General features: G+C 43.8%; 1 protein-coding gene across 1 annotated transcript in view; it reads left to right on the plus strand.

Annotated features, from left to right (window-relative positions):
* Window positions 1–13,877, plus strand: part of LOC144667842 (plexin domain-containing protein 1-like) — a 243,499-nt gene that overhangs the window by 126,883 nt on the left and 102,739 nt on the right. The window contains exons 8-9 of the mRNA XM_078529363.1: window positions 3,639–3,734; window positions 7,884–7,965. Coding sequence (XP_078385489.1) covers window positions 3,639–3,734; window positions 7,884–7,965 — 178 coding nt within the window. The remainder of the gene's footprint in view (window positions 1–3,638; window positions 3,735–7,883; window positions 7,966–13,877) is intronic.

The following is a 13,877-nucleotide window of genomic DNA, read 5'->3' on the forward strand; positions in this document are numbered from 1 at the left end:
TTTGGCTCCTTATTGCTCACAGCCTAAATAGTTAAATGCATTCTGATTTAGAAAAGGCACATCCCCATGAAAAAGAAACTTAAACCTTTGTTGTGACCAACCGAGGTGTTTGAATAGAGGGGAGCCAGTTCACCCCTTCTCATCTGGTCGTCACAAAATGCAGATCTTAGAACACAAGGAATAGGAGCAGGAGTAAACCACACCGGCCATCGAGCCTGCTCCGCCATTCAGTACGGCCAAGGCTGATCTTGGGCTTCAACTCCATTTTCCCACCCACTCCCCATGTCCCTTAATTCCCTGAGAGACCGAAAATCTGTCTGTCCACAGCCTTAAACGAGTTCAGTGATGGAGCACCCACAACCCTCTGGGGTAGAGAAGTCCGAAGATTCACAACCCTTTGAGTGAAGTTATTAAGCTCTGGTTGGTGGTGATTGTGTGTGTTTGCAGGTTTGACTATGTGATTGGTCATTTTAAAATGAGAAAACCCTGTAGAGATTCTGACTGGTACTTAGGCACCAATTCTTTTCTATTGTACCATTTTTCTTTTTGTGTGTGAATTCTTGGTGCTTGTCAAGTTGAGGGGCCTGGAACACTTCCTACTTTAGCTTCAGCACCAAGCACACCCAGCTCAGCAATAGGTGAAGAGTAACAATCCTTCTGCTCTGTCCCAACACCCACCTCAGAGGAACACTCCTTAACACATTTGTGTATTTTTTTCATTTTCCACACCAGCCATCCTATTGTCCTTTGTTGGCTAATTATAGCCAATTTTGACCAGTTCTGTGTGTCGTGGATCGATTCTTGCTAGCAATTAGATTGAGACTACTAAAACTTATCTCGGATATAGCACCTTTTCAGTAGAGCTTTACCAATAAAGGTCTTTATTTGTTTAGCATATAATGGGTAACAGCCTCTTTGCTCATCTATCAGGATGTATTCATATCCATGGAACTTTGAAGGATGAAAGACTTGCATTTATATAGCACCCCTCATGACTACAGAATGTCCCAAAGCACTTTACAGATAATGAGTTACTTTTGAAATGTAATCGCTGATGGAATGTCAGAAACTCAGGAGCCAATTTGCATACAGCTAGGTCCCCAAAGTGTGATAATAAGCAGATAATCTGTTTTGAGGTGTTGGTTGAGGGATAAATATTTGCCGGGACAACAGGACAGAACACCTGCTTTTGTTCAAATAGTAAAAATGTTGTTGAAATAATGAAGTATTTTACATCCAGCTAAGAGAGTAGACAGTGCCTCGGTTTGACATATCATCTGAATGACAGCACCTCCAACACTGCTTCGATACTGCACAGGAAGTGCCAACCTAGATTATGTCTTCAAACCCCTGGAGCAGGAATTGAACCTGTAATGTTCTGACTGGTGAGAGAGCTATCCACTGAGCCAAGACTGACACTGTGGAAGATTGGAAGGGAGAAAATTAGCGAGAAAAAGGTCAGCTAACGCAAGAAAATAAGTGGTGTACATCTGCTCCTGACCATTTTAAACAAGAAATGATTTGGAGAGCAAATCTTTAATTCTCAGCACACAGTGAAACTTAATTACTGAAGTGCAGGGTCAGGTCAGTATCTATTGATGTTTTGTAATGAATGCTTTATCCTTCAATTACATTAAAAGCAGAAAATGTAAAAACACAAATGAGTGTGAGCTAATACTTTTTCTTATTTTAATGATTATTTGACAATTGTGCAATCTGTTAGCCATTACAGAGACCTGGCTACCACATAAACCTGATTGAAAGTGAAATATTCAGGATATAGGACCCTTACAAAGAACAGGGAAATTGGGAAAGGAGGGAAATTAGGGATGGACAATAAATACTGGCCTTGCCAAATATGTCCGTATCTCATGAACAAATAAAAACTTTGATAAATGACACAATTACTGCAGTAGAGCGTAGGAATTTCAATAAGCGTGATAAAGCAAGCAGTTATGGGTAGAGTTAAGGAACAGCAAGGAACTTGTAGGAATACCTATTGAACTCTTGATTGATGCAGTGAAGAGTGCAGCTATATGAATGTCGAGATCAAAAAAGGGTGTAGCCAAAATAAAGTGGTTAGAATGGAAGATTTGAATTTTCACATTGGCTGGGAGAAGCAAAACAACTGAATTCGTAAAGGGAGTGAATTTCTAGAAAGAAACCAGGACAATTTCTTACAACAATAGGCTGGCAATTTGGGCCCAGCACCTATATTTTGGATGCAAAACAACCTTCTAAAGCTCCAATATGGCATGCAGGAAGTACCCACTTATCACAAGCCAGGAGTGTGCCATGTGACTAAGGCTGTAAAAATCAGCATTCCCATGTTTCTATTTGGAGTAATTCAGCTTAAGTATCAACCTGTAAATTAACCAGAGGCATTTTCTGGCTGCTTTACTTCCACAGACACTTCATTCCCACTGTAAGGACATAACAAGTATCATGTTCATTCTAGTGACTATAAAGTATTGATTTTCACAGGGCATAACAATCATTTTCATCATTATTTTAGCCATGCCAGTGAATATTTTGGCATAAGTTGAATTTAAATACAGGTGTATGTGGAGAGGATTTTTCCTCTTGTGGGAGAATCTAGAAATAGGGGTCACTGTTTAAAAATAATGGATCATCCATTTAAGACAGAGATGAGATTTTTCTTTCTCTTAGAGGGTAGTGAGTCTTTGGAGCTCTCCTCCTGAAAAGGCAGTGGAAGCAGAGTCATTGAATATTTTTAAGGCAGAGCAAGATAGGTTCTTGATAAACAAGGGGGTGAAAGGTTATCAGGAGTAAGCAGGAAGTTACAATCAGATGAGCCATGATCCGATTGAATGGCAGAGCAAGCTTGAGGGGCCGAGTGGCCTACTCTTGCTGCTAATTCGTATGTTCACATATAGCACCTTTCACAATATCAGGAGGTCCCAAAATAGGTAACGTGGGAAGTGTGGCAACTAATTTATGCACAGCAAGTTGTCACAAAGAAAAATGTGATAACGACCAGATAATCTGTTTTAGTAATGCTGGTTCATGGATAAACATTGACCAGAACATTGGAAAGCAAACCCCTGTTCTTCTTCAAGTTGGTACCATGGGACTTTTTTTAACATCAAAGCTCATGCTATTTTTAAAGTACCAAAAATAATTAACCACAATTTTGAAACGAGCATCATGAAGTTAGATGGAGACCTTTTATTCATTAACTTTAAACAATTATTTTATGGCGAAGTACACTTGACAATAAGACATGTTTTTGCAAACCGTTTTTGCTATAAAATGTACATTGAGCAGAAAAGTGGATTAACTGAAGAATTCAGTGAGGTATTTCAGAGAACATTAGGGTTTGCCTATGGAAATCAGATATCTGGGAGTGACTTGCAAGCTAAAATCTGATTGAAGATTTTAAATTGTTTATGCATTAAATAGCAAATACTTGAGACTGATTTATAGAATCTAATTTATTAGATGCTTTAGATGTAGAATAAAAAATTAATGGGTTTAAATTACAGACTCAAATTGCTTTGGGCTCAAAAAGATTATACACACAATAGTGGATACCTGGGTATGAGTTTCTGGTTGGAATCTCATTCCATCAACTGGCCTATTTCTTGTGTAATATTAAATTGTGTTTCTCTTTACAGATGGTCAGAGACGAATGATTTATGAATATCACAGGGTGGAAATAGACATGACGAAGATCAGCAACAGCTCAGCCTTAGAGTTCACCCCTGTTTCCAGTAAGTTGTGATTTTTACAGAGATTGAGCTTTATGTATGATCACTTTGAGGGACAAGGGGGGCTCCTATTCACTCTGCCCATCATGACTGACCTCCTTGCGTTTAATTCTGTTGGGAGAGATCCGTGTTGTTCTAGTTCCTGATCGAATGGTGCTTTCCTGTTACAATCATCAGCTGGCACAGCACTGATACTAAAGACGCTTTTAGGAGGGAACAAGGTCAGTGAAATGGTGAGGAAATGGGCACAGTTGCTTAGCACATTGTCCATTCAACTCTTGTATCTGGACATAAATCCCTCAAATTTATGGTTTAAAGTTTGCCAGTGCTTTTCACAAAAGCAAAATGTTGCAGATGCTGGAAATCTGAAATAAAAACAGAAAATACTCAGCATCTCTGGAGAGTGAAATAGAGTTAACATTTCAGGTCAATGACCCTTCATCAGAACTCAGAAATGTAATTGTTTTTAGCAAGTGAAAGTGTGCGCGGGGAGGAGGGAGAACAAAAAGGAAAGTCTGCCATAGGATTGAGGGCAGGAGAGATTAATTGGCAAAAAGTTTCAAAAAGGAGTGGTAATAGGTAACGTAAAGAAAAAACAGATGTGTCCAGACGAGGTGTGAATGGCTGGGTGGCAGCCATCCAAATGCAAAGCTTTGAGCACCCAACCTAAAACAGGATGCTGTCCACATCGCCAGTGTTAGGGGGTGGCGCACCTACTGGCCCCAATTTCAGATTGTTTTTTTTTAATATTCATTCATGGGATGTGGCCAGCATTTTATTGCCTGTCCTTTATTAAGAGGGAACCACATCTGGTGTCATATGTAAGGACAGCAGATTTCCTTCCCTAAAGGACATTAGTAAACCAGATGGGTTTTGGCAACAATGGCTTCATGGTCATCATCAGACTTTTATTGAATCCCACCATTTGCCGTGGTGGGATTTGAACCCAGCTCCCCAGAGCATTACCCTGGGTCTCTGGAATGCTAGTCAGTGAGAATACCTCTACACCACCAGAGGGCATTCAGAACCACCTGATTACTTTGTTTATAGTTTGACATATATGAATCTCAGATGATATTTGTTGACAAATTCATGATGGGTAAACCAGTCAACTGGACCACTTTGACATCCTCTTACCCCTCCCTTAATGGGATTAAACTGAATGGAACAGGATTTAACACAGGAAGGTGATTGAGCACAACAGGATATAGCACAAGGAGTTATCAGTGACAGCCCAGACCCCGCTAATGCTCACATCCCCCTAATAGAGCAGTTTTGGAATGACTTATTGAAGCCAACCTCTGACCATCATAACTAGGGCCCAATGAAGCAGACATGGAGCTGGGTTTTATGGGGGGAAGGGAGTGTATTGCTCGCCCCCCTGGAAGAAAAGTTGGTCCCAAATGGACCGACCTTTAAAAAGCCTGCCCCGCAGCAATAGCACACTTGGGACAGCACGAACAGGCTGAGGGTCGGACTTCCGCCCCCCTCAGTGGACAGGGACAGTGGACAGAGCCTCCAGTCAATCTGATTGTCCAGCAGTCAGTTCTAGCAGTCCCAGCAGCACCAGGACTCAGTAGTGGCCACTGCCGGGACTGCAGGCGTCTCCACGAAGAAGAGTGATGGCCACTGGAGTGGGGTAAGTCCTGGGGTTTTATGGCGGGAAGGTACCGGGCACCCGAGAGTGGGGGAGCGAGTGAGGTGAGGCTTTGGAGGCCAGGCAGGAAGGAACAAAGGGATGGGGTGACGTCTTGTTGTGGGGGGTGGTGATGGGGAGGCCCCAATGTGCACAGGGCACATCCCATTTCCTACTCTTCACAAAAGCAGTTTTAAAAACAGCCATAGCACTCTGGCCTACCTGCCACTGCCCAGCATTTTATGGTAGTGGAGGCAGATTGAGGACCTTAATTGCCACTTAATTGGGTAATTAAGGGCCTCAATAGGCCTAAGGGCACACAGCCCAGTAGACGCCTTACCCAGCCCCCGTATTGTGGGGAATGAGGGCGGGCGGGAAGGAGCTGGGCTGGTAACCTGACATATTTTACCTGCACCCCTGCGGAAAACACGCCCGGTAGGGGCGCGGTAAAATCCAGTCCGTGATGCTTTGGCATCTGTGAATGGTATTTCCTGAATGCTGACTGGAGGAGGCAGGTAGCATATGTTTAGCCTATTGAGAGTCTGGAAGAGCTGCATAAACTGTGCCAAGAAGTTAATGGCCTGTGTGACCCATTTAAAGAAAGGAGGTCAATGAGCAGCCATTTAGACAGCAAATCATTACTCCTGGGAATGTTCGAATGGCATGGTATTTGTTATATACCTACATTTACATGCTTCTAAATGAAGGATTAAATATTTTCTATTTTGACAATGAAACAGAGGAACATATGCAGTGGGAAACCCCCCCAATACAGGTTTTTATGAATGGGTAACATTGATGTTAACAGCTCTCCTGACATTCATCCTATTACAAGGAACAGGCATAGAATTTATTAAATCAATGCTAATACCTCCCTTTTGTGCCATTTCTTGGTTCCCTATTATTATTTCCCCAGCCTCATTCTGTAAGGGGCATATGTTTACTTTGGTCTCTCTCTTCCTTTTTATATATTTAAAGAAGCTCTTACTGTCTGTTTTTATATTACTTGCTAGTTTACCCTCAAAGTTTATTTTCTCACTCTTTATTTTTTTGGATCATCTTTTGTTGATTTTTAAAACTTTTCCAATCCTCTGGCTTACCACTAATCTTTGCCACATTGTATGTCTTTTTCTTTTAATTTGATGCTATCCTTAATTTCCTTGGTTAACCATGGTTGTTTTATCCCCTTCCTTGAATCCTTCCTCACTGAGATATATCCTTGTTGTGAGTCATGAGCTATTTTCTTAAACAAAGGATCTGCCATTGTTCATCAACTGTTTTTTCCGTTAAAATCCTATCCCAGCCAACTCTGCCCTCATTCCATTGTAATTATTCTTACTTAAGTTTAGCACAGTTGTTTCTGACCCAAGTTTCTCACTCTCAAACTGAATGCTAAATTCTACCATATTATGGTCACTGTTTCCTAGGGTATCTTTTACTCCGAAATCTTTTATTAAACCTGCCTCATTACACATTACCAGATCCAAAATAGCCCGATCCCTGGTTGGATCCATAACATGTTGTTTCACATTGATTCATTCAGAAAAAGTAATTGACATCTCTATAGCTATGTCTCTTGGCTAAAGGGGGATTCTGAGCAGTACTGAATTTTAGGTGGAGGGGCCAACAGTAGCGCAGTAAAAGAGAAGGGTTTCTAGGAGGCTTTTGGAGATGGGTAGAAAGATGAAGGGATTTATGTAGAGAGTTTATTGGGTGAGAGTATATTAGCTGAAGAATAGCCAGCAATGGTGGTTTGGAAGGAGAAAGGTGTAATTTGATGCCACAGGGTGTGCTGGAGCTTACGATTGACTTGAATCAATGAGGCAGGATGAGTCAAGGCCATGAACACCAGGGAAAGAATCCCAAAATCCATTTAATGGAGCATAAATGAGCTAGTGGAGCTGCGAAAGGAAGGGATTAATGGAAATATGGGACTTGTGCGAGAAAGGCCATAAAACCCAGGTGGTCCTGAATAAGTTCTAGTTTTTAGAGGGCGGAAGCCACAAAGGAGAACATTTGAGATGACAGTCCTCGCAATGGTAAAAGTATAGACTCTGTTTTGGCAGCAATGGGGGAAGAGGTAGGCGCTGAAGGCAAACAATATTGTTGGGGTGAAAGAAATGGTGTTGGTAATAGGAAGGAAACTCAGTTTAAGGTAGCAGCTAAGAAGGTTGATGAAGTCAAGGCCAGAAAAACAGAAATGCAGAGAGGAGCCAAAGAGTTTAACTTGAGTTCTACTGACATTAAGCTGGAGAACATTTCACCTCGTTTATGAAACGTTTTTTACATCAAATGTCTATAGCGGAAGAAACTGATGTTTTGAATCTCAGAGGGAGTTTCTCACTAACTGTCAGTCATTTAATGATTCCAGGCTGGTTTTGGGCAGTTTCCTTTTTACTATTGCAGAATTGTAATTAATTCCAGGGATCCTTTAACTGTTCTCACTGCTTTCTCCAATAATTCATTGAATTCAGACCATAATTTCCTCTCTCTCTGTCTCTCTCTCTCTCTCACAGTGTGTCTGCAACACCTGAGTTGTAATGCCTGTGTCCATGCTGAGGTCCGCTTCAACTGCAGCTGGTGTGGTGTTCTCCAGAGGTAAGAGTATCCTACCCCTCTCCCATGTGTACAGCTCACTGAAAGAACAAGCGGCATTTAGGAAGAACACTTACTGTACAGAGCACACGCCCAATATCTAATCTTCCAATTATAAAATTTCTACCCTGTTTCAAAAAAAATTCTTTGAATTACCTCATTCTCAAAGAGCAACTCTCATTTTGGATCTCGTTCAGGCCAAATCACTGTGGTGACATCACTGGGCAAAATTGTCCGTCACTGTCTGGAGTGGCCTGCCCATGATTTAATGGGTTTCACTAATCTTAGACAAGCCCATCTGGAAAGACCCAACCCAAATCAGAATTGGACAGCTCCTGAGGGCTGTCAGGTCATCACTGGGTGTATTTTGCCCTGATGTGGATGAAAGAAGAAGAAGGAAAAAAGACATTTAAGAGCACCTTTCACAGCCGCAGAACGTCCCAAAGCTCTTCTGAGCCAATTAAGTACTTTTGAAGCCTGGTCACTGTTGTAATGTAGGAAACGCAGCCAATTTGGACACAACAAGCAGCAATGTGATAGCAATGTTGGGTTGAGGTGTAAATATTGGCCAAGTCACTGAGAGAATTCTCTTGCATTTCTTAGAATGATGTCACGGGACCTTTTACATCCACCTGAGAGGGCAGATGAGGCCTGGGTTTAGTCTCTCATGTGAAAGTTGGTACCTCTGAGAGTGCAGCGCTCAGCACTACGCTGAAGTGTAGGCCTAGAGTTGGACCTCAAGTCTCCAGAATGGGACTTAAATATCCTGACTCAAGCAAGACCACTATCCATTGAGCCACAGCTAACACAGAATAGGCCCTCAATTACAGTTATCTTATTCCTGTGGCAATCTGCATGCCAAGTGAAGGCAGCGGGTTCTGAATATACAGTTTAATCGAGGAGAGGATGCCGTAGTTTTGGACAGTGCAGGTTGCTGCATCCCCTGTTCCTTTGAGAAGGGGAATGTCATTGTTACAAATGATCCACTAATCTTTCAGCTTCAGGCATTATTCTGCTAATGATTTGTATGTATTTATATTTATAATAAGTCAGATAGATTCTTGATAAACAAGGGAGTTAAAGGTTATAGGGGGTAGACAGGAAGGTAGAGTTGAGGCCACAGTCAGATCAGCCATGATCTTATCGAATAGCAGAGTAGGCTTGAAGTGAAGAATGGCCTACTCCCTGCTCCTAATTTGTAGGTTTGTATGTTAATTTTATTTGATTACTGCAGCTAAGCAGCCTTATCATGCAATGCTTTAGAACTCAGGTTGGGGAGTTAGGGTGACAGCGATTGAGGAGAGGAGGAGAAGTAATGAGTGTTGGGGTGAGGTGGGGCGCCTGAGATGATGGCTGGTCTGCCTTCTTTCATTATCACATCCGAAGTGTGACGTCTGCGGTTATGCTGACACATTTTTTAAAAATTAATTTACGGGATGCGGGCTTCGCTGGCCAGGTCAGCATTTATTGCCCCTCCCTAATTGTCCTTGAGAAAGTGGTGGTGAGCTGCCTTCCTGAACTGCTGCAGTCCATGTGATGTAGGTACACCCACAGTGCTGTTAGGGAGGGAGTTCCAGGATTTTGACCCAGCGACAGTGAAGGAACAGCGATATATTTCCAAGTCAGGATGGTGAGTGGGTTGGAGAGGAACTTCCAGGTGGTGGTGTTCCCATGCATCTGCTACCCTTGTCCTTCTAGTTGGTTACGGTCATGGGTTTGGAAGGTGCTGTCTAAGGAGGCTTGGTGAATTCCTGCAGTGCACCTTGTAAATGGTACATACTGCTGCTACTGTTCGTCAATGGCAGAGTGAGTGATTGTTTGTGGAAGGGGTGGCAATCACGTGGGCTGCTTTGTCCTGGATATTATCAAGCTTCGTGAGTGTTGTTAGAGCTGCACTCATCCAGGCAAGCGGAGAGAATTCCATCACATGCCTGACTTGTGCCTTGTAGATGGTGAACAGGCTTTGGGGAGTAAGGAGGTGAGTTACTCGTTGCAGGATTCCTAGCCTCTGACCTACTGTTGTAGCCACAGTATTTATATGGCTAGTCTAGTTCAGTTTCTGGTCAATGGTAACCCCCCAGGATGTTGATAGTGGGGGATTCAGCGATGGTAATGCCATTGAATGTCAAGAGGCGATGGTTAAATTCTCTCTTGTTGGAGATGGTCATTGCCTGACACTTTTTTGGCACAAATGGTACTTTTCACTTGTCAGCCTAAGCCTGGATATTGCATTTGCACATGGACTGCATCAGTATCTGAGGAGTCGTGAATGGTGCTGAACATTGTGCAATCATCAGCGAACATCCCCACTCCTGACCTTATGATGGAAGGAAGATGATTGATGAAACAGCTGAAGATGGTTGGGCCGAGGACACTACCCTGAGGAACTCCTGCAGCGATGTCCTGGAGCTGAGCTGATTGACCTCCAACAACCACAACCATCTTCCTTTGTGCTAGGTATGGCTCCAACCTGTGGAGAGTTTTCCCCCTGATTTCTATTGACTCCAGTTTTGCTAGGGCTCCTTGATGCCACACTTGGTCAAATGCTGCCTTGATGTCAAGGGCAGTCACTCTCACCTCACCTCTCGAGTTCAGCTCTTTAGTCCATGTTTGAACCAAGGCTGTAATGAGTTCAGTAGCTGAGTGACCCTGACAGAACCCAAACTGAGCACCAGTGAGCAGATTATTGCTGAGCAAGTGTTGCTTGATAGCACTGCTCATGATCCCTTCCATCACTTTACTGAAAATCAAGAGTAGACAGATGGGGTGGTAATTAGCTGGGTTGGATTAGTCCTGCTTTTTGTGTACAGGACATTCCTGGGCAATTTTCCACATTGCCGGGTAGGTGCCAGTGTTGTAGCTATACTGGAACAGCTCAGCTAGGGCGCGGCAAGTTCTGGAGCACAAGTCTTCAGTACTATTGCCAGAATATTGTCAGGGCCCATAGCCTTTGCAGTATCCAAAGCCCTCAGCTGTTTCTTGATATCATGTGGAGTGAATCGAATTGGCTGAAGACTGTCATCTGTGATGCTGGGGACCTCCGGAGGAGGCCAAGATGGATCACCCACTTGGCATTTCTGGCTGAAAATTGTTGCGAATGCTTCAGCCTTATCTTTTACACTGATGTGCTGGGCTCCCCCATCATTGAGGATGGGGATATTTGTGGAGCCTCCTCCTGCAGTGACTTGTTTAGTTGCCCACCACCATTCACAACTGGATGTGGCAGGACTGCAGAGCTTAGATCTGATCTGTTGGTTGTGGGATCTCTTAGCTCTGTTTATCACTTGCTGCTCATGCTGTTTGGCATACAAGTAGTCCTTTGTTATAGCTTCACCAAGTTGACACCTCATTTTTAGGTATGCCTGGCACTGCTCCTGGCATGCCCTCCTGCACTCTTCATTGAACCAGGGTTGATCCCCTAACTTAATGGCAATGGTAGAGTGGGGGAATATGCTGGGCCATAAGATTACAGGTTGTGGTTGAGTACAATTCTGCTGCTGCTGATGGCGCACACCGACTCATGGATGCCCAGTCTTGAGTTGCTAGATCTGTTCGAAATCTATCCCATTTAGAATGGTGGTAGTGCCACACAACACGATGGAGGATATCCTCAATGTGAAGGCGGGACCTCGTCTCCACAAGGACTGTGCAGTAGTCACTCCTACCGATACTGTCATGGACAGATGCATCTGCGGCAGGCAGGTTGGTGAGGATGAGGTCAAGTATTTTTTTTCCCTCTGCCGTGCTGTTTTAAAAATGTCAATAGGAGAGGTATTTTTGCCATTTACTCATTTATTAGAATTTCCATTTAAAATCAGTAGTGAGGCACTAGGAGTACGGGTGCTGTCGTTAATGAATATGGACTATTAATGTGCACCCTGTGCTCACTAACCTACATTGCCTTTCTTTCTTGCAAAACCTCAGTTTTAAAATTTTTATCTTCGTTTTTAAACCCATCCTTGACCTCAACGCCCCACCCCCCGTCTCTGTAACCTCCTCCAAACCTACAGCCATCAGAGAACTCTGCAGTTCAATTCTGGCCTTTGGCACATCCCTGATTTTTATCACTCTATCATTGGGGCCCTACTTCCAGCTGCCCTAAGCTCTGAAATTCTCTCTGTAAACCTGCCTGCCTCTCTGCCTGTCATTTTTTAAAATTTGCTCCTGGAATGTGATTGTCACATTGCTCATCCCTCATTGCTCTTGAGAAGCTGGTGGTGAGCTGCCTTTTTGAACCACTGCAGTCCACGTGGTGTAGGTACACCCGAGGTGCTATTAGGGAGGGAGCTCCAGGATTTTGACATGGCGCTGGTGAAGGAAGGGCGATGTATTTCCAAGTCAGGATCTTGTGTGACTTGGCGGAGAACTTGCAGGTGTGCTGTTCCCATCTATCTACTGCCCTTGTCCTTCTAGGTGGCAGAAGTTAAGTGTTTGGAAGGCTCTGTCGAAGGAGCATTCCTTTAAGACATTCCCTAAAACCTGGCTCTTTGACAAATTGACCGGATAACTCTTTATGTGGCTCGGTGTGGAATTTTGTTTGAAAACCTTCCTGTGAAGCACCTTTGGATATTTACTATTGTAAAAGTGCTATGCAAATACAAGTTATTGTAATTAAGGCAAATAGATTAAGATTTGGGCCTGAATTTTCAGGATGGCAGGGGCTCGGCTGAAGAGGAACATATCCCCGCTGAGTCCAGCAGGCGCGATGCCACTTCACGCTCTAACAAGCATTGATTGGTATAAGGCGGGATTTCCACCCATCGCCGGGAGGAAATCCTGCCTTGGAGAGGCTGCTGGATAGGGATCCCAGGGTGGGGAGTATAGGAAAGGCCTGGGGGTGGGGTCGTGGGGAGGGCAATCAGGGTCCTGGAGGATAGGCTGGTGGGGGGGTGGGGGGTGGGGGAGAGAGGTCCGGAGGTCACTAGGCCTTAAGGGGAGGGTGCCCACAATTCTAAGGGGGCTTCTGATGGAGGCACCCCCCCCCACCCCACCACAACCGCCAAGATCGATCTCTGTTTGTCTTTGGGTTTTTCTTCCTGATCTGTCATCCACCTGCCAGCTGAAAAATTGAGGCTGGGAGTGAAAAGGTCCTTTAGTGGCCATTCAGTGGCCACTTAAGGGACTTAATTGAGGAAAGAGCAGGCTTTCCCTCCGAGGCCCTGCCTGCCCCAGCATAAAATCGCGACCAGGCCGGGGCGGGTGGGGTCCCAGAAGGAATCACGTCCAAACAATTTCGTGCTCCACCTCCGCCTCAGAACCCACCGGGGGGCGGGGGGGAGCCTAAAATTCTGGCCATGTTGCTGGAAACCATTCAACCATTTATCAACTAAAGTCAACACCTACAGGAGAGGAGAGAACTGAGGAGGAGAAATCGGGAAAACCTCTGTACATTGATATTTTCTCACCCCGTTGCCCTTGCTGTACATGCTCATCATCAGCACAGTCCCTTTAAAAAACAGGAAGGATTTTTCCATGTCTAGTTCTGTCATCTATTCCTCCTTAGATGTCAGTTATTTACCTGCCAGGAGTAGGATAAGTGCAAAATCGATGCTCATGAGTCAGTGCTGTTACTTTATTGACCATTTGGAAAGAATTAAACAAACATAAAATCAATGTTATTGAATCACTTCATTTGCACATTAAGGACATTTTCTTGCCTCCAATTACATGGAATTACAATGTGTTTAAGTACAACATAGAATCACAATCTTGGTCAGACCCCATCTAAAGTATTGGGCACTGCACCTAGGGAAGACTATGTTGAGCTGGGAGATTCACCAGAATAATACCAAGGGTTAGAGGACAGGTTGGATAAACATGGCATGTATTCCCTAGTGTATGGGAAATTATGGTGTTTAAAATGTTATAAGGACTTGGTAGGGTAGATAACGGAGAAACTTTTTCTTCTGGTGGGG

The sequence above is a fragment of the Cetorhinus maximus genome, chromosome 25 (genome assembly GCF_964194155.1).
Source record: "Cetorhinus maximus chromosome 25, sCetMax3.hap1.1, whole genome shotgun sequence".
Taxonomy (NCBI): Eukaryota; Metazoa; Chordata; class Chondrichthyes; order Lamniformes; family Cetorhinidae; genus Cetorhinus; species Cetorhinus maximus.